The sequence below is a fragment of the Olea europaea genome, unplaced genomic scaffold, assembly GCF_002742605.1.
Source record: "Olea europaea var. sylvestris unplaced genomic scaffold, O_europaea_v1 scaffold1716, whole genome shotgun sequence".
Lineage (NCBI taxonomy): Eukaryota > Viridiplantae > Streptophyta > Magnoliopsida > Lamiales > Oleaceae > Olea > Olea europaea.
The window spans coordinates 31,661-50,666 of NW_019234857.1; the positions used below are offsets into that span (position 1 = coordinate 31,661).

General features: G+C 34.6%; 2 protein-coding genes and 1 long non-coding RNA gene across 3 annotated transcripts; all 3 read right to left on the reverse strand.

Annotated features, from left to right (window-relative positions):
- Positions 1-828: 828 nt before the first annotated feature.
- On the reverse strand, positions 829-2,591 carry LOC111377770. Its single transcript, XR_002699774.1, has 3 exons — positions 2,451-2,591; positions 2,100-2,279; positions 829-1,068 (listed from the first exon to the last, which is right to left on the reverse strand). It is a non-coding gene; the product is annotated as an uncharacterized LOC111377770 (long non-coding RNA).
- A 1,426-nt stretch (positions 2,592-4,017) lies between these two features.
- LOC111377761 lies at positions 4,018-8,243 on the reverse strand. Its single transcript, XM_023000886.1, has 4 exons — positions 8,121-8,243; positions 5,925-6,095; positions 5,453-5,728; positions 4,018-4,925 (listed from the first exon to the last, which is right to left on the reverse strand). The coding sequence occupies exons 2-4, from the start codon at positions 6,063-6,065 to the stop codon at positions 4,281-4,283; spliced, it is 1,062 nt and encodes a 353-aa protein (XP_022856654.1). The 5' UTR covers positions 6,066-6,095; positions 8,121-8,243; the 3' UTR covers positions 4,018-4,280.
- A 7,940-nt stretch (positions 8,244-16,183) lies between these two features.
- Positions 16,184-17,557, reverse strand: LOC111377767 (protein FAR1-RELATED SEQUENCE 5-like). Its single transcript, XM_023000895.1, has 4 exons — positions 17,538-17,557; positions 17,071-17,256; positions 16,551-16,962; positions 16,184-16,486 (listed from the first exon to the last, which is right to left on the reverse strand). The coding sequence occupies exons 1-4, from the start codon at positions 17,555-17,557 to the stop codon at positions 16,184-16,186; spliced, it is 921 nt and encodes a 306-aa protein (XP_022856663.1).
- Positions 17,558-19,006: the final 1,449 nt, after the last annotated feature.

The window sequence follows — 19,006 nt, forward strand, 5'->3', positions numbered from 1 at the left end:
TCCACAATTTCTAATCCTAATAATAAGTGTACATTAATCCCAAAATCACTTGAAATTGATATATCTTGTGTTTATTTTGACTGCATATAAAGATGGAAAACAAAAATTCTATCATATATCCTCAGAAACTCTTAGGGTGTGTTTGATTACATTTATTTTCCATGAAAAATATCAGTTTTCCATCCAAATTTTCACTTGGAGTGTTTGATTACTATTTTTTTCCATGGAAAATATTTTCCAATTTTTGAAAATATGCCTAATTTTCCTTGTTTTTAAGGAAAATATTTTCCTTTGGTAGAGGTGGTTTTTATTTTCCACAAAAGATGGAAAATATTTTTTTTTTAAGTGATATTTTCCATGTCAATCAAACACAATCTTAAAGTAATCCTGATTTCAGAGAGTAATTTGTGATATAAACATTTCAATAGAAACTTATTTTCAATCTTTAGTTCCCAACCTCTCATTCCAATAAAGGAAAATTACATTCATAACCCCACTTCTTCCCAATTATAATTATCCCTAATCCTCTAAGAAAGATAGCCCAGCTTGCAGCTCAATATATCAAAATAGATACACAGACAAATGGCTAAATATAATCCCACACGCCATAAGGAAAGGAAAAAAAATGCCGGTTAGAAGTTACCAATTTCCTCAATTTTTTAAACAAAGAAGGTGCACAATTTCTTTATGAGACTCATTTAAAAATTCAAAAATATACATGGAGCAACTGAAAAATTTAAAAGTATCATTTCTACAATCCTCCACAAGCAAAAAAAAATAATAATAATAAGGAAGAAGAAATGAATGCATAAAAATCAAAATAAAAAAATCAGTTGAATTAACAAGTTAAAACCTGAAACTCTATCCCGAGGATTTTCACCATTAATCAAAGAAAGAACGCAACTGTATATCAACATACCGAAAATTTCAGCTTTTTGAAGCTTAAAGGTCTTTTGCTTCGTCGGAATTTAGGGGTTTATCGGCGTTAATTGTTCTGCTAAAAATGATTCAGATGGGCCGTATTGTCCAAAATATATGGGCCAACTATATAGTAAGAGTGGCCCAAAACTCAAAAAAAAAAAAAAAAAAAGCAAAAATTGGGTCAAACTGTTAAGACCATGTTTGAGCCACGTTTTTTAAAAAAAATATATTCTTTTAAATAGTTATTTGATATCATTTCAATCACACATTTTTCAATAAAATAATATTACACGCAAATTCAAAACTTTTCTTTATTTGTTAACCATATATTTTTCATCAATACACTATTCAAAAATGCATTTTTAGAAATATAATGTAGCTCAAACAAGTGCTAAATGCATCAACTTAGGTACCCAACCTAATATTTTGGGGACCTCAGCCTCCGACTTGTCATTTTTGTTACGTTTGAGTCTCCATTTAACGATTCTAACCTTTTCTTTATTTATTTTTTTTAGACCCTTTTCTTTAATAAAGATACATTTAAAAAATAAAATAAAAATTTTCCCTTATGTTTAATTAAACAAAATAATAAAGAAAGAAAGAAAGAATTAAGTTCACTATTGTGGTCTATGTAATTTGGAATGTTACTACTATGGGACGTGGTCGTTCCATCTTGGTAGACGATTATTGAAAACCGTTAACACCGATGCAGGAAAATTCGTTTTAAGGAGAAAGTACCAAACACTTGCCTCGATCAATTCCATTTTTTGATTCAAAAAAGGCGAACTTTCTTTTGATTATTTGAAAGGTTTAAATTAAAGAACGTAATGTCTTTCATTTAGAATGGAAAGTCTTCAATTCATTTCTATATATTCGGTTTCGGTAAGTCGAACTTTGTGTTCGTTTTTATGCGTATGTAAAGATATGTTGTAGAATGAAATATATGCACTTATATCAGCGTAATTCCCTCAACAAAATTAGCAATGCCTAAAAGACATGTAAAACCTGTGTTAATTTTAATCGTATAAATATTAAATTATACTCTCGAGTTTATTTTTAGCTAAATAAATAAAAATCATGAAAAGACAAAGTGAAGAATCATAACACAAAAGAGCATGTTAATTGAGCAACAAAACTCATAAAGCATAATGAAGAGAATTCAGAGAATGAGAATGCACAGAAAATGGGTTAAAGGCAGATTCAGGCGGTGGAGCTCGGCCGCTAGGAGAGTCGTGTGGAGAACATCAGGTGGTGGAGCAAAAATGTTTTGTGATGGGATTTCAGTATGAAGAACAATTAGCAATCGTCAACCGACGAGGAGTAACTTGGTCAGCCGGTTAAATTAGACGTTTGGTTACCTGTTATTGCCAGTCAAATTAGTTGGAAATTTATCTCAATGGACAATCCATTTCATATGACGTGTCATTAATATGATTGATCTCATCTTCTCATCTAATTGGCCTTATTATTTCACTTCACATGATGATATCTTCTGCTGGAATAAATAGTGATGCTACCAAAAATCGTACCTGTAGATTTTTCGAGCTTGATGATTTGGATTGAGTACGATCGTAGTCTTTCGGTACCTGAAACAAAGGCAACGAGATGTGTGCTCGTCGCCCATTCGATACTTAAGTCAGAAAAGGGATTGAAAGATGAATATATGCTGGATATTGTGTGTGTAGAACGTACCTGAATAATGAACCTGGGTCCTGTATTTATAGTGGTAGGTAGTGCACTCCTAGTAGGATTGAATAAGTTGGACATCCTTATAGAGTCCTGCCTGAGAGAAGTATACGATTTGTAATATAATTGCATGACCAATGATACTATTGTTGACATAAAGTTCTTGTGGACGTAGGAGTCCTGGGTGGAGATGTTTGAATCACATTGAAATCCTCAGAAGGCAAGACTTATTATGGGCTCGAGGTGAATTGGCTGGAGGGGTAGTGCTCGAGTACTTAACCTCGATGACTTATGAGTTTAGGAGATAAAGTAGAGTCCTACCCCCGATGACCATGAAACCCCGAGGACTATACCTCAGAATTGAATTATAAGATTAAAAGTGTCCTCGAGATAATAGTCGTCGAGACATGTCAGTCCTCAAGTATACAACTTGGCAATATCAAATAGCATTATTTTTCGTGAAATTTGTTATTCTTTTAGTGGCAATGGTTGAATTTCGAAGGAGAAAGAAGCAGTCAGTGGGTAGAAGAGTCGCCTTGGAGACCTTAAGCTAGAGCTTGTCCGGTGGTGCCACATTTAGGAGCTTCATCAGGATTCTTTGGAAGAATATTATCAAGGATTAACTCAAATTGATTATGTACTACAGATTTGGGAGAAACAAGATTGAGAGAAGGAGATAGAAGAAATTTAGCAACTTTGACAAAGTTAGAATGATCAATTTTCGTGCTCAAGCAATGGCAGGGTTCAAGTCAGATTCGAGAGTATGGACTTCAATTGCTATCATACTTTTCTCTAAACTCAAATAAAGTTGCCTTAAAGGCTCTTCATAGAACTAGAAGACATGCTCAAGGAAGAAAGAGACAAGACAACTAGTGCTTATTCATCTTTGTCTAGTGCATACAAACCGTCCACCTACTCCTAATTGCTAGAATCCATCCTATCCTCGGGCTCCTTGATCAAGAATTGCCTATATGGCTTTAGATGCTCGGCAATGTGAGGCTGTCTATACTTGAAAACATGACAATGAGTTAAATTTTTTCTTTAATCTACAGAAATTTTGTAAAATTAGGTGCTTCTTGAACCTTAATGACTAAGTTAAATTTACCCTGAAAATTTCGAATTCGAATTCATGCTCTATATATTAACATCGTGCTTGGAAAGTGATTATAATTTACTCCTTTCTTGTCAATCATACTTTTCATCTACACATTTTGTATGATCTACAATTATTACCCACTTATTATCTACACATTCTGTAAACTCGCATCATGTAATTGCTTAGATTTTAAAATCACTTATCAAACACGCACGGGTACTTGTGGGTCGAAATTATAATCACATTATAATTTGAAGTCAAGAGATACATGTTAACACAACTTTCCAAATATTCAAAATACATCACAAGAGATATCAAAGTAAACACGATCTGCTGTAATTGTCAACGACATAGTGGCTTTCAGCCATGAAAGATTTATGTAGTTGACTAGTTAAGCAAACAAGCTTTTCACAGTTTAAGCAGGAATATTAAGATTCATTTGGAAACATAATTTGTCAACTGTCTCCATACATCATTTTACATATTTTCACATACATTTGTGGTCCTACGAATAACTTAGACTTTATTTAGCATTTTCCTGCAATATGGTTGTTATAACTTATTCTCATCAGCTACTTCATAAACATATACTCAGAGGTGGAGAAGGTGGCTTTTCTGCCTTGTCTGCAGTGGGGTCCAACGGGATTCCCAGGTTACCATGCTGACCAACAGGTAAGCCATCAACCTGCACAGCATTATTAACCGAAATAGCAGCAGTAGGTTCTGCAGGCACAACAAGCTTTTCGCTCTTGGCATTGGCTTTCAGTCGAAGTCGCTCAGCGCTTGAACCAATGATCTGTCCTATTATTGAACCTGCAATGGTTAATGCCATAGCGGTTTTGGGCATTACAACAGATTTCCTGAGCATAGCTATGAAGGGGACTGCAGCATGCACTGCAACAAACCATGGCAGGGAGAACTTCTTTGTATGCTCTCTCCAAACACCCAACGGAATATTAGTTGCAATTCCCAAGAAACCAATCACAAGCATCTTTTTGGGTAATGGTTGTGGCCTGAGGGTCTTAACAACTGCAGTTCGGGTGAGGGCTGCCCGTGCCGCAACTACTGCTGGTGGGCATTTGATCTTCATTGCTGGTGGCAGCTGAAGAGCTGAGGCCACAAGTGGGTGAACATGGCTTACAGTTCTATAGGACTTGGCAATTGGACAGTTCCCCGTCTCCAACCACTCATTTCCAAGAGCCTCATGCTTCGACGAATCGCTCTGAAAGATAACATATAAGGTTCACTCAATAAATAGTCCCAACTTATTGTCTAACTAGTCCCAACTTATTGTCTAACTAGATAGGTAGGGAAGTAATTAATTATAAAAAAGTTTCTCTCGGCTACAGACACTAAAACCATGGAAGAAATTATAATTATTATGATAATGTACAGGTGACAGATTGTTCTTTTTCCATGCCCTGATACGAAAGCATTAACACATGATTTTAGGTTTACATACACAATTAAGGTAGGAATCAACTCAAAGATCAGCATCCTAAGCAAACAGTATAGATATAATTATCATCTGGACATCTAAGAAGGTAACTTCAGCTTCCTCTTATGGGCTCCATATATTTCCAAAACAACCAATATCCAACTGATTGGATCAAACTCGAGCTTTCCAGTCAGTTTACTGGATTAGTGAATCCCTCAAAAATATTTCAGAAACTCTGCAAAAAGTGTATTACTTCCTAAGACATTTATGTCAGTTCTGATAAAAGCATTATATGTTAGTCATAAACATACCTTAGGATGCTCTTTCTTTCTGGATGACTCGGATTTCCCTTTTTTCATCTTCTTAAAGAAAGAATGAAAACCAAAGGGCCCTCCTGATCCAAATGCTGATGAACTGATAGAGGCTGCTAAAGCATTGAATGGAGGTGCAGCCCCAGCGTTGAAGTAGTCTACACAAAGCTGAGATTTTCCAGAGAGTGGGACAACCCCATCTGTCCCATGGAAAAGTCTAAAGGCCAAATCAAAGTTGAGGCAATCTTCAAATATGGGACCTTTGTTTCTGCTTAACTGCAATGGTATGAGAAGAGAGGCAGGTTCTTAAACTATTGTGAATAATACAAAAATAAGTATACTGAATAAATAAAAGAGCCAGGAAAAAAGAATGGTAAATAGACTAAAGTTAAGCATTATTGGACTAGCATCCATGTGCAGACGTGTTTTAAATGAATGGAGCATTAGAAACTGTTAAAATTTAGGAACTTACAGGATGAGAAAAATCAGGAAATACAAATGAAAAGTTGGTTGGTTTGTTGATGTTCATCAAGAAGGGACATTTATGAATATCCTGTTCACTCAAGGGGCAATCAGATCTCTTCTCGTTCAGTGGCTTTAACAAAAAATCCATTGTGTTTTCTGCCCGGAGAGAGCTATTTATCTGGAGGCAAGAACAAGGTGCATTATTATAGTATTTAAAATGGTAAACATTTCAATAGAATTATAGAATATTGAGGCCATATATAAGAGAACTAAACCATAGTTAAGGGACTGTAACATATATTACCTGGCAATTGCTATCATTAGCATTTCTTCGTCAAACTAAGTAATGGGGTATCATTAGTGTTACAGTTGCACTGACCATACTTAAATTTAAATAAGAATAGAGGAGTACAATATAAAGTTCTGTCCCATGTAAAAAAGACTAGTTTATGTGTTTGTACAAAGGGAAAGTGCAGGCTACAATTGTTTGCCCCACCTTCAAGCAGTTCAATCCCTAAACAACTTTCTTTCTTTCTTTACCTTAAAGATTGGCACTTCTTTCACCTGGGTGGTGTTAGTGGTTGGGATACTTGTTTGCATTGAATACCTCTAAAGTCATCTAATAGCATGACACGTAAAATTTGACATTTTGATATTACGAAGGAGATGATAAAAATCAGAAGAAACCTTTTTTTTAATTTCTGGGCACAGCTTCTCTAAATACTAAATACACCAACACTATCCATTCCTCTCTGTTTAAAGTGCAATCAATTTTACAACTAGCATGAAGTTAAGCAAGTATTGGTGAATTACCGCACCATGATACTGTGCAATCTAAAAGATTTCTTTTGTATTATCGCACTAGAATTTATGTTTTGACTTAACCAATTTTTCAGCAGAACCTGGCTAATGGTTTGTGGCCTTCCATTTTCATGGACTAATATCAGAGAGAATGAGAGAGCTGTCCATTAATGTTAGATTGCCTGTTGCTCATTTCTAATAAGATGCACACTAATATCAAAAGCTACGAATCACTATTTTGTAACTTTGTATTCTTTAAGCAAGAAACAATATGCAACTCATATTGTTAAAGTCATCTAAAGGACTAGGCACCTTTTAGGGAGAACTAGTGGGAAAAAAGACACGTAAACTGAAAGATGGCAAAACATACTATTGCACCAAGTTGGAAAACTAGCTGAAGTGAAAAGTGTCGGCCACATAAACTAAAAAACTTTATCAGCCAACAAAACAGCTCATGCAGAAATTCAAAAGAAATCTTTTAGATTTGAAGTGTAGCAATTAAACAATAAATCCAAAGTGGCACACCAAATGAGCGAATACTATCAGGCATAAATCCTAAATGTGGCAATTCAAAATCTTTTACATCCGAAGTAATTGCATTTATTGCCTGTTTGGCTATTTGCATCGCCACCAATTTTTGCAGGTAGATGTCATATTGCTTGTATATGTAGGAGACACACCATTCAGTTATATCCAATTGGCATTCATATGTCATGCTGTCCCGCATAAATCCTTGTTCGTATACATGGAGACAAAAATAGAAATCAATACTCGTACACGTACCCATTCAACGCAAACAACCCAAGCAAAATCCAAGCAAGAAAATTCAAATGTATCCTTCTGAATTTGAAGAGTGGATATTAAGAAAGAATCCAACACTACACAACCAAAAGAAGCTAATGCCATCAAAAAGCATAATCCAGCTAATGCCAAATACCGAGTTCGGAAATTCTGAATTTTTAATATAATGCATATCCTATAAAATCAGCACCATTTTATTAAGTACATCTGAACATTAAATATCAAAATTAAAGTACCCATAAATTTTTTGTAGACGAACACCCCCTAATGTAATTTAATTGTCAATCAATCCACTTTCTAATGACTTTCTTCAATTGGTATTTTCATTTCATCAACTGAATATCATTGATTTCTCAACTCATAAACACGTGAAGGTAGATAAACTAATGTAACTGAAAACTAATAATGCCTGAAAGAACATGTAAACCTGGGTTAGTTTTAATCGTTGAATACTAAACATATACTCCCAAGTGTATTTTTCAGCTAAATAAATCAAAATCATGAAAAAACAAACAAACATGAATAATCATAACAAAAATGAATATATAATTGAGAAATGAAACTTAAACGTGATGAAGAGAATAGAGAGAAGTGAATGTACGGGAAATGGGAAGGAGGCGGTGGAGCTCGGCCGCTAAGAAAGGCGTGTGAAGTACACCAGACGGTGGAGGAAAATGTTTTGTGGGGGGATTTTAGCATGAACAGCAGTCGTCAGGCGAGGAGGCGTTACGTGACTTACTCAGCCCCGGTCAAATGAGACGTTTTATTACCTGTTATTGCCGGTCAAATTGGTTGTTTACAAAGCAAGGATATGTGGGTCCGGGTTTATTTATGGTTGTGAACTTCAGGCTGCTGTGGATTTGGAAATTTGTCACCTTATTAGTGGCAACCGACAACCGTTGAATTTCTTCTTTTTGCTTTTCTTTTATGAATTTAGACTCCAAAATTCAATTCTAGGACCGAACAAAACTCTAAAATCGAATTTAGTTCAAATCCAAAATATTATTTTCCTATTTCAAATTTCTAACACTAACCCAATTTAATCAAATTGACATAAATTTTATTCAAATTTATTATTCTATCGTAGTGCTATTTTTACAATTTTTGAAAAATGAAATTGGATGCTCAGCTACGTCTCTCTTCATTATCATGAGTTCATCATTTTCATCTTCCTGTGATTTTAACAATTAAATCTAAAAAGAACTCAACAAGAGAGATGCAAATTTACATAAGATTGGATGACTTTATTTTGTAAAAGTTAAGGATTGAACATATAATTAATGGAATTAATGTAAAGTTGTTGTAAATATTAAAAAGTTTAATTATTGTACAGAACCCAGGACTAAATCAACTCGAATGGTTCCATAATTAAATTTGAACTCGACAATTTCATTTACTAAATACACAAAAATTTGGGTTCAGTCCGATTCTCTTTAAAATTGAATTGAATCAGACAATATTCAGCATTATTCAATTCCAATCATGCTACATACGTGGAAAATCTGACATAATATCACATGATATTTCGCCATTGGAATATTATAAATACAGTCAACTTTCCTACCCAATCACTTCCAACCGTGGCATCTTTTGTCATTGCATCTAGCTAGATTCTTCTTGCAAAATAGCATTATTCAATTCATACATCCCTATTTGATAAAAAATTAAAATCAGACTTTTAGTAAATATTTATAAAAATCAATGAGATGTTTGGTTGATTGAAAATTGAGAGTCCCACCAAACGTGATAAAAGTTGATTTTGACTTTAATTAAAATTTAAATCTTAGCGGCTATTTGAAACAATTTTTCCTGCCAAAAAAATAAACAAAAATACTTGATCGTTTTTTGGCTAGCTGGAACCCACTGTGAGAGTTTTGGTCAGCGAAGACGGCTACAAATGGGTGGCCAACGATTAAAAAAATCATTTTTTTGCCCTAAAAATTTCTTCTAACCGGTGGCTTAATCTCTATCAAACAAAGGCATGATCTTGAAAGAAACCATATAATTCAAATTTGTGAATAAATATGTGTGAATACTTTATATATTGATTGAAACTATTTTAGAGATGTAAACGGGAAGTTCGAGTTATGCTTTTATTTTTAATATTTTGATGTAGAAGAAAGTCGCGTCATTAAATCTGACCAAGTGTTAAGTGGTTAATCCATATTGAGAGCGATCGAGTTATATTACTTTTAATGAGACTTAAGAATTGTCAATTGCATTACTTTAATAGGTTTGATTTGAAGTATATAATTTGCTTATCAACTTCAGAGTGGTTGTGTTACTTTTTATAAGTATACAATTTGTAAATATTTAACTTGAAAATATTTGCCTAGTTTACTTTCAAGTTTGTACGTGCATATCGTAGTGGAACTTAGCCCAAACCCACTGAAAATGTAATGCTTTCTCGAGGTCACCGACCGTGTGGTGCACAATGAAGGCCAATTAGTTTGGGCCAGATAGTTGAGTGGTCAAATTGATTAATTCAAAACTCAGGCAATAAATTTAAATTTTCAAATCTCGGGTGATAACTAAATAATTAAAGATATTAAGGTTATAGTTTTACAATTAATGATCACAATTACATAATTATATGTTACAACTTATTTATTGATCATATATTATCAAATTAATTAAACACAAATCACAATTTTTATAGGTCACAACTAATTGAACGGTCAAAACTTTCAAAATAGTTAGTCACAAATTATTTTTCAACCACGAATTATCGAATTTTTATGTCACAATTAAATAATTAGTCACATATACCAAACATTTCACCCCATCCTCAATCCCAATCTACTACCAATACTTAGTCACAAATTAATCATGTAGTTGGTCACAAACACCCAGATGGTCAAAAATTCTTCATCCCCATCCCACCATCGATGTCGCCGCCACCACCATAACCACCATCACTAACACTACAACACCATCACCATCGCCGTCAACCAACAACACCAACATTGTTGCTGTTGAACACCACCACCATCCCACCAGCACCGCCAACATCACCCCCGCCTCACCACCGCAGCTAAAATCACAATCACCACCACAATTTGCAAAACACTTGCACAACTATCGTTACCTGCATAACCACTATTATCACCATCCACCAACAACCTGCACACTGATCAGAAAAACCTAATTTTTGCTCGCTGCTACTTTGCCTATCGATTAGAGGAATTGCTGCACAGTGACAATACCATCATCGCTATGTGCGATAGTCGGCCCATCAACTCCGCTACCGTATTGTGCGCAACGACACCCAGAGAAGTCAATCGTCACTTTGGAGAAGATGAGTGCTGCGACGACACCATCCCCACTGCATGAGACGGTTGGCTAATAGACTATGTCGGATTGTTGGGTTGTGGTTTGTGTGTGTGAAAGTGAGGGAGATAGAGTGGTGGTGGTTGAGGGGTACGTTGAATGGGTACCGATATTTGCATTCACAATTTTTATTTATGCATTCCACTCTATATACATTCCTATTAAAATTTTTAAAAATTTAATATTTTCATCCACGTCAAATTCCAATATTATCTTTATTAAGTTCATTCATTTAAACATTATAGATCCATACAAATTTTATATATTCATCCTACTTTAAATATATTTCTAATACAATTTCGAAAATCACTATATTTATCCAATCACTATCAACATTCTAATCTTATTCTTACTTTTTATTTTTTATATTATCATATCGGTGCTTTAATATTTAGTTATAAAGGTTAACAAATCTCTTTCTCTCCTTTTGAATTTGAAAAATTCTCTCAAAGGTATACTGCTCATACAACCAAATAAATATCTCCTCGAATCATATATTAATTAATATTTTTTCTTTTAAATTTATAATTTTGGTTGTTTGTGTTTCGATGATAATTTTAAATTGTTTCTTTTTATAATATAAGAATATTTGGACAAGTATTGAAACTTATTTTGATATTTCTCCTATATTTTCATCTATCAAATCAATATTTAAAAAAAAAGCATAAAAATAAGATTCCATTTTTCATATCATGAAAAAATTAAAACTCTAATAAAGTGTAGATTTTTTATTTTTTGATTTTTTATTGAAAATGATATTTTATGATTTTAGTTAAAGATGATTTTTCATGATTATTAGAATTTTAGTTAAATATAAACTCTAAAAGAATATAAAAAGGTTTAAAAGAATTTATGAAAAAAAACATTAGTGGATAAATTTAGAAAGATATATTTTTATTTAATTTTATATATGTCTATTTATGTAAATTTACATAAGATCAAAAATATAATATAATTATCTTTTTAAAAGTGGATGTATATATAAAAATTGTAAATGTAAATAGTGGTATCAATGTTGAATTAGGTGAGATTTTTAGGGTTTGGGTGTGTGTGGTTGTTAGATCAATACCTAATTTCTGCATAAAAATACTTCTCACCTAAAATTTGGAATGTGAATTTGTATTAACTAGAACCATGTAATTTCCTCGTTAAACAAAATAGAAATAAACTCATAAATTTTTTTAAAAAATTTTTGGGAAGAAAATTTTTGGAATAACATTATTTTGGGTTGAGACTGGGTAGAGTGGGATATAAATAAATAATTATCGGATTAAAACTGACTTTTATATGATAGGGGAGCAGGATAGATCTTAATATTTTACTTTAAGAGTCCATTTGATTGTAAGAACGGGATAAAATTTCCTAGAACTTGTTTTATTGAGAATTGTCAATTAAACGTGTTTGATTGGTATAATTTTCTACCTGAAAATGTTGAAATTTTGTATCTTTTGGTGTTCGTTTGACTTTATTTTTTCATGAAAATTATCAATTAAATGAATAGATTTTCTAATAATTATGGATAGAATTTGTTTCCATTATAAAAATAATAATAAAAAAAGGTGGAAAACCCATTTTCTCACCAAAACCAAAGGAATTGGTTTTCCACCAATTTAAGGAAAAGGTCACATGGTGGGGGAGGGGAAAATGAATTCCATGAAAAATTTATGCTATCAAACAAACAAAAAGTTGGAAAATGCAATTTTATTTTTCATTTTCCATGAAAAATCTTCCATATCAAACATGGCCTAATAGTACTCAGTACTTAAAAATATTTCAAGTGATGGAGAATATTTTGAGAGTACTAAATTTTTTCTCAATCCCGCTATGTGTACCCTTAGCCTTACCTGCTGGTTTACCCGGTGACATAGCAAGTGGCTTTTCCCACAAATTGAAGAAATTGAAATGAATTGAAAAAGGAGCAAAAGTTGCGACCCGGGCCCAACAAAAACCCCCAAATCTAGTGTTCCCAACACAATCCTTCATTTTCACCATTTCTAACCTAATGAACAAAAAAACCCCTCAAATGTAGAGAACCCTCGACAGCGAAAAAGAAGAAGGTCCTCATTCGGATTCGCCCACCCCCAACGACATGAAAATGCCAGTGCCCAATATATAAATTGTGTGTATGCTTGGGGTTCCCACATTCAGCCGATCGGCGACTTCTTTCATTTTTTGAATCCGCAAGGTAAAATCTCCACCATAGCGAGGAAGGGTATCCATCTCCGACGCTATCGCCTTCGGTGGATTTTCGAAGGACGTTATGTAAGTATGATATAGTTCATATGAAGGAACCTTGATGATTTGTTTGTTCTCGATTGATGCCCATTTTGACACAATTTATAAATATGTATGTATTTCAAATTTCGATCAACCCGAATTGGAAGAAGGATAAATTATCAGTGTGTGTATTTAATTTGTTCTTACACCCGAACTGGAAGAAGAAAAACTTTTCGGTGTGTGTGTATTTAATTTTTTTCTTCAACGCAAATTGGAATTGTAAAGATTTGAAGTTTATGTGCATTTCTTCTGGTTCTAATTGTAAAATTTTGAGATGGGCATTGTAAGCTTGTAAAATTTAGTAGTGTTTTAATTGTAATTTTGAGGTGGGCATTGTAAGCTTTCGTCTGGTTCTTTAAATTTAGCAGTGTTGGAAGTGTACATACCTTTATTGATCAATAAACACCAACACATTTGCAGTTTTGTAATTTGACAATGTTCTGTGTATGTCGTGCATTGATTGGTAATATGTTGATTGTTCGTATGTTAGAATGATAGGAAAGAATTCCGAAATCTGCCACAACTGTAGAGAGAAGGGGGATTTGTTTGCTGATTGCCCTAACAAACGACGATGCCCTGTGTGTAGACATGGCTTCATGAAGTGCTTTGGGGTTGAAAGGGAGACGAAGAACATGGGAAGGTTGTTCAATTGCTGCAGTGCTCGTTGTACCTACTGGGAATGGGTCGAAGTAGGAGAATCAAGTGGCGAGTCTAGTACTGTTACCATTAACTCGAACAACTCATCAGCACTTGAAGAAGTTCAACCAATAACTCACACACTTCAATCTCTTTGTCGGTTAGTGGAAGAACAAGACATTGAAATTTCTATAAACGTGACAATACGCAAAGGCAGCAGAAGTGCAAAAGCGGATAAGAAAGGGAAGGAGCTGACTTGATTAGGATTTGTGTTTTGTTAGGATGTTGTGTAATATATGGTCTGTTACTTGCACCTTTCGAAATTGAACAAGTCATTGTATTCTATGGAGTTGTACAATTTGCATTGTGTTTGCAACATAATTGTTTTATTGCTAGTGCAAAGTTTTACTTTTTAATGCTAAGAAGGCAAACTATTAAATGCTTGTAATTGGAGGGATAGTGCTAGTGCAAAGAGTTACTTCTACAGATTATTTTATTGCCAGTGGACTGCCTCTCTCCGAAATTCACAGAAACATCCCTGCATGCAATATTTTAATCCAGAACACATTCAATTAATAAGTGCACTTTTTGCTACTTATTAATTTCAGCCCCAATTACAAGCATTTTTACACAACCAAGGTTGCAAGAATATGAAAGCATGACATTCCATAAGATTAAAGCATCACATCAATTTCATGAACACTGCATTTTTTTATTTAAAACACTTAAACATTGCACCAATAAGTTGAAGATCATACAACTCAATAATTTCGACCACTCATAACCTATTACATCGCTACAGTCTCAAATTCAGTAGTTCTCTTCATCCAATGTCAGAAACTTGCGCCATTTTCATCAGGCACATTTGGATAGTAATACGGTACTGCGTTCCCTAGTGCAAAATGTACAAGTTAATACACAAACAAGAGAAAATAAGGAATTTGAAAGATGCATGTTTAAGTATGTTAGTACCTTAACTATTCCATGTAACACTTGTTGAAGCGGGAGGAATGACATTGGGGGACTATAGGTGTTGTGTAAGCTCGTGATAGTTCTCACCACCCTACATCAAAAAAAAATGTAAGAGCACACGTGCTAATGAAGTGTTTTACATTTAATTGTACATACCAGTAAGAGTTGTGAATATGACATCGGTGGAGGCATGTAGTATTGAACTTGATGGTGCGACTAAATTATTGGTGCACCGTCTCCCATTTGATCCGGGTATGCCTTCTATCTCCTTTCCTTGGCCGAACTCAGATTTGCCCGCAAAACAACAAATTAAATGGGGGCATTATTAATAGTATTATGCACTTTCGTAATACACAAAATGTTTGACGCATACCTTTGTCTTAGTAGAGCTCAATTCCAAAGCGCTTTTCCTTTGCAGTTTCCTGGGTGCACCTTTTCTCTTTGAACATATCGAATTATGTATGATACCTTTACCAGAATGCTGTGATGCTCCACTCTCCGAAGCTATCCGCTTCGTGCACTGGGACATGGCATTACTTCCACAACTCGACCTCATCGTCCCAACTGATAGTTCTTTGCTTTCTATACACTCCAGTATCGATCGGACTTCATTCTCATCATCTGCAATTATGTTTGCAAGCCTATCAAATGATTGACACATCTTGTCATATCTCAACTATGCCGAGGTGCTACTTAAACTATCATAGTTAACTACAACCCTTGTGTGAGCTCTGTCGACGTCTCTCATTTACCTTCGTAATATGTAGGTGTCAGGCAATAACTTCACGTTGTTATGGAGCAACACATTGATTTCAAGTCTGCAAATTATTCCTCGAAACTCAAATAAGTGGCAGCTGCATACAACTTCACAATTATCTTTCTAAAATGTGACACAGAACTTCTTCTTGTCAACCCAGTCGTCACGTATGACGTCCTTCCATACTTCATATGTAGTCCCAAAGCAACCCTCCGATGAAGAAACGAGGTCGTTGTAAACCTTCCCAACAAATTCCTCCTGTACTTCCCTAAATTTCGAGATCGTATAAACTAGCTGAAACCGCTTCTGCATCTCATACTTCGTAGCACATGGTACCATTTGCGAGAAGGACTTGAAGTCCACTTGAAACTCCTTCTCCACCTTATTCCTCAATGCCCGCTCATATTGTTGAACAAATTGCTTGAGCGATATCTTCGAATCTACGTATCAATCGAAAAACGCATTCATGCTCTCACTGCGCTGAGTGATCGACATTCCAGCCCAGAATGTTTTTTTCAAATAACAAGGTACCCAACGACCTCTGTTCGCGTACAATCCAGATAACCAGTTATCATCATGTAAGTTAACCTCTTCGAACTCTTCACCCATTTGAGAATCATACACCGTCACATGTATAGTAGAGAAAATCGCACCCTTACCGACGTGGTATCCAAACTTCTCTGGCAACTTCTTCAACATATGCCACAAACACCACCTATGTCGAGTGTTCGGAAGAACAATCTGAATCGCGTTTTGCATGGCCTTATCTTGATCGGTGATAATTCCCTTAGGAGTTTGGCCATGCATGCACTGAAACCAAGTCCTGAACAACACACATATGTTTCTGTACTGGACACCAAACCACAACCAAGTAGCGTTGATTGTCCATGATGATTAACCCCAACAAAAAGTGCGAACAGCAAGCCGTACTTGTTAGTTAGGTACGTGGTATTAAATGTTAACTCCTTATATTCTTGCCTACTCCTATTATCAGCCTAAAAAATATTCCTCAACCGTGACTCATCATCTAAATCCATAATAAAGTAAAAATTCGAACACCTTGTTTGCATATTCGAAAAGTAGGCTTGCATTGCTGCAGATCTCCGTCTCCAAGTCGTAACCGCCTAACTTGTTCAACATAGTTTCGACAATCCTTTCTATGCAAATCAAGTTCTCATACCCTCCCGCTTCTACAACTGCAACATTGTAACTTTTGTGCATCGAAATCCTTGCCATATCATTCACTTCAAGTCGTCGTTTGACATGGGCACTCAACTCTCGGTTGTAACAATACAACCTTGACTTCGAAGGACTTGTTTTGTGATTGTGATTGTGATTGAGATTGACTGTGTTTATTTTCCGTATTCCACATACATCTACAGAAGAAGTAATTCTTGCTTTGCAACCCGTCTGAATGGTAGCGTGCGGCTTCAAAGAACTATTTGCATTACTATTTCTTTGTCCTTCACGGCTACATGTGAACACAACCTACTTCACAACTCCATAATCATCCTTTTGCGAATTCCTTTTTCTAACTGGGAAGCCTACGTTGTACGCATATCTTTTGTAAAAATCATACATATCTTTTTCGTCGTTGAACTTCATACCCACCTTGGACACGGTTGTACCATCTACTCCCAGAATCCCATCATCCACTCCATCTACTCCTACTACTCTATCCTCCACCAAGTTGACACTGTCCACAATATCCTCATTATCGGATTGTAATGAAATATGTTCAGCCATCTCTTTTGAACTTTCGTCACTGCAATAAACAACCAATTAAAAAATGTTAAAACTAATTCACATAACTATTTTTTTCAGGGCAAATACATGTTCGAAAATAATGCTAACACATTATGACTGATAAAATATTTACTAGCATAAAAAGAGCACAATGTGACCTTGAAAAGAAATGACCATTATGACTGATAAAATATTTACTATATTGTTAATTTCTGATTTTGTGGCATCTTCTATCTAGGTCTTACTGCTAAAATTATTGTTCGAACCAAAACAATGTCAGATGTCTACTGTGATTTTTACAACATTGCTTGCAAAGCCATTTAAGCTTACAAGAATTTGCTCGAATTTGATCACACATGAATAATTTTGAGGTTTCTTTTAGAATCCATAATTCAGAGAGACATCATCAGGACTCTCTTCTAAATCGTCCCACAATGGGCATTATAGCAAAAAAAGAACTTTCACACCCATTTCTGTGCATTTTTATGTATATATGGACAAATTCAAGATATGATGTAACATGATTTCTTCTCTTGTTTCTGAAAATCTATTATTTGAATCTTGTAGGTGAATGACAATGATCCAAATGCCGATAAAATAAAGGGCAGGCCCAAATCAATTTTGAAAACTTACAGGAACTCTGGCACTTTAAAGGAGAGGTAGGTTAATTTGTCTGTGAGTATTACTTAACGATGCTTGCTAGTATTTCTGGTAACCACAGGAAACCTTGCATAATCAGTAACAGTGAGTCTTCTTGAATATTTCTTTATTAGAGTGTAATTTTATATTTTAAATTTAAAATAGTAGCATAAAAGGAAAATATGGGGTGAAATACACATTAACAGCAAGAAATGAAAATTTGCTATGGAATAAAACCACACCTTTCGTGCTCATCTCTTCCAATTCACAGTATCTTTTGGGCCAACGACCTAACTCACACGATGGCAACATCAACAGCTCCTTCTCAGCCGACGGAATACGGGATGGGCTGAAGACATCAATAGCTCTTTCTCGATCAGCTTCTTTCACGACAGGTAGAGTTCTCTCTTCATTTTATTTGGCGGGTTAAATGTAGTCACATTTTGGGCGGTTTTCCTTTAGCCACATCACGAGAGATTTTAACTTTGTATCTTTTCCCTTTTTCATTTATTTTTTCCCTCCTACAGTGGCTTTTCCAGCTCATCGTGTAAGGCAGAGTGTTAAGGGAAAGGTACAAGTAGCTTTATTCATTTTTTCTTAAGGACGCATTGTTGATCTCAATAAAATTACGTAATAAATCAACACGTCATTTTCTCTAATCATCATTCATAAATTAGATGCTAGGAGGCTTTCCAATGACGGCTTTAGGTGTGGCTGGTCTTGCTTAGACCACAATTTCAATTTTTCACATATAATTTTTTTTTTCATATTTAGAAGTGAATTTTATCTGATTTTTTTTTTGTTTTACATATTACTCCAACTTAAAAGAATTTTGGTTCGATCTTGGATCTGTCTTTGAGGTCGACAATGCCTCTGAGATTTTATTTCCATTGTTTGATATTATTAGAGGAGTCATATGACCCTTATTTGGGCCCCATTTTTTCATATTATAATGAAAGAAATAGTAATTTTTTTTTAAGAATGTGTGATTAAAAAGGGAGGAAAAGTTTTTAGGCTTATGTGTAATATTATTTTATTGAAAAATGTGTGATTGATAAGAAGAAAGAGAAAAATGAATTTTAATTTAATGGGGATCAAACAAGAGCATAATATAGTTGGATTATGTAATC

Excerpts from the sequence above, each read along its gene's own strand:
- LOC111377761 (XM_023000886.1), bottom strand. The coding sequence starts at position 6,065 with ATGGATTTTTTGTTAAAGCCACTGAACGAGAAGAGATCTGATTGCCCC. Across the intron at positions 5,729-5,924 it reads TTCCTGATTTTTCTCATCCT|TTAAGCAGAAACAAAGGTCC; the intron begins GTAAGTTCCTAA and ends ATACCATTGCAG. Across the intron at positions 4,926-5,452 it reads GAAAGAAAGAGCATCCTAAG|AGCGATTCGTCGAAGCATGA; the intron begins GTATGTTTATGA and ends GTTATCTTTCAG.
- LOC111377767 (XM_023000895.1), bottom strand. The coding sequence starts at position 17,557 with ATGGCTTTGCAAGCAATGTT. Across the intron at positions 17,257-17,537 it reads ATGGCTTTGCAAGCAATGTT|TGACGAAAGTTCAAAAGAGA; the intron begins GTAAAAATCACA and ends TGTTTATTGCAG. Across the intron at positions 16,487-16,550 it reads TTTTCGAATATGCAAACAAG|GCTGATAATAGGAGTAGGCA; the intron begins GTGTTCGAATTT and ends AATATTTTTTAG.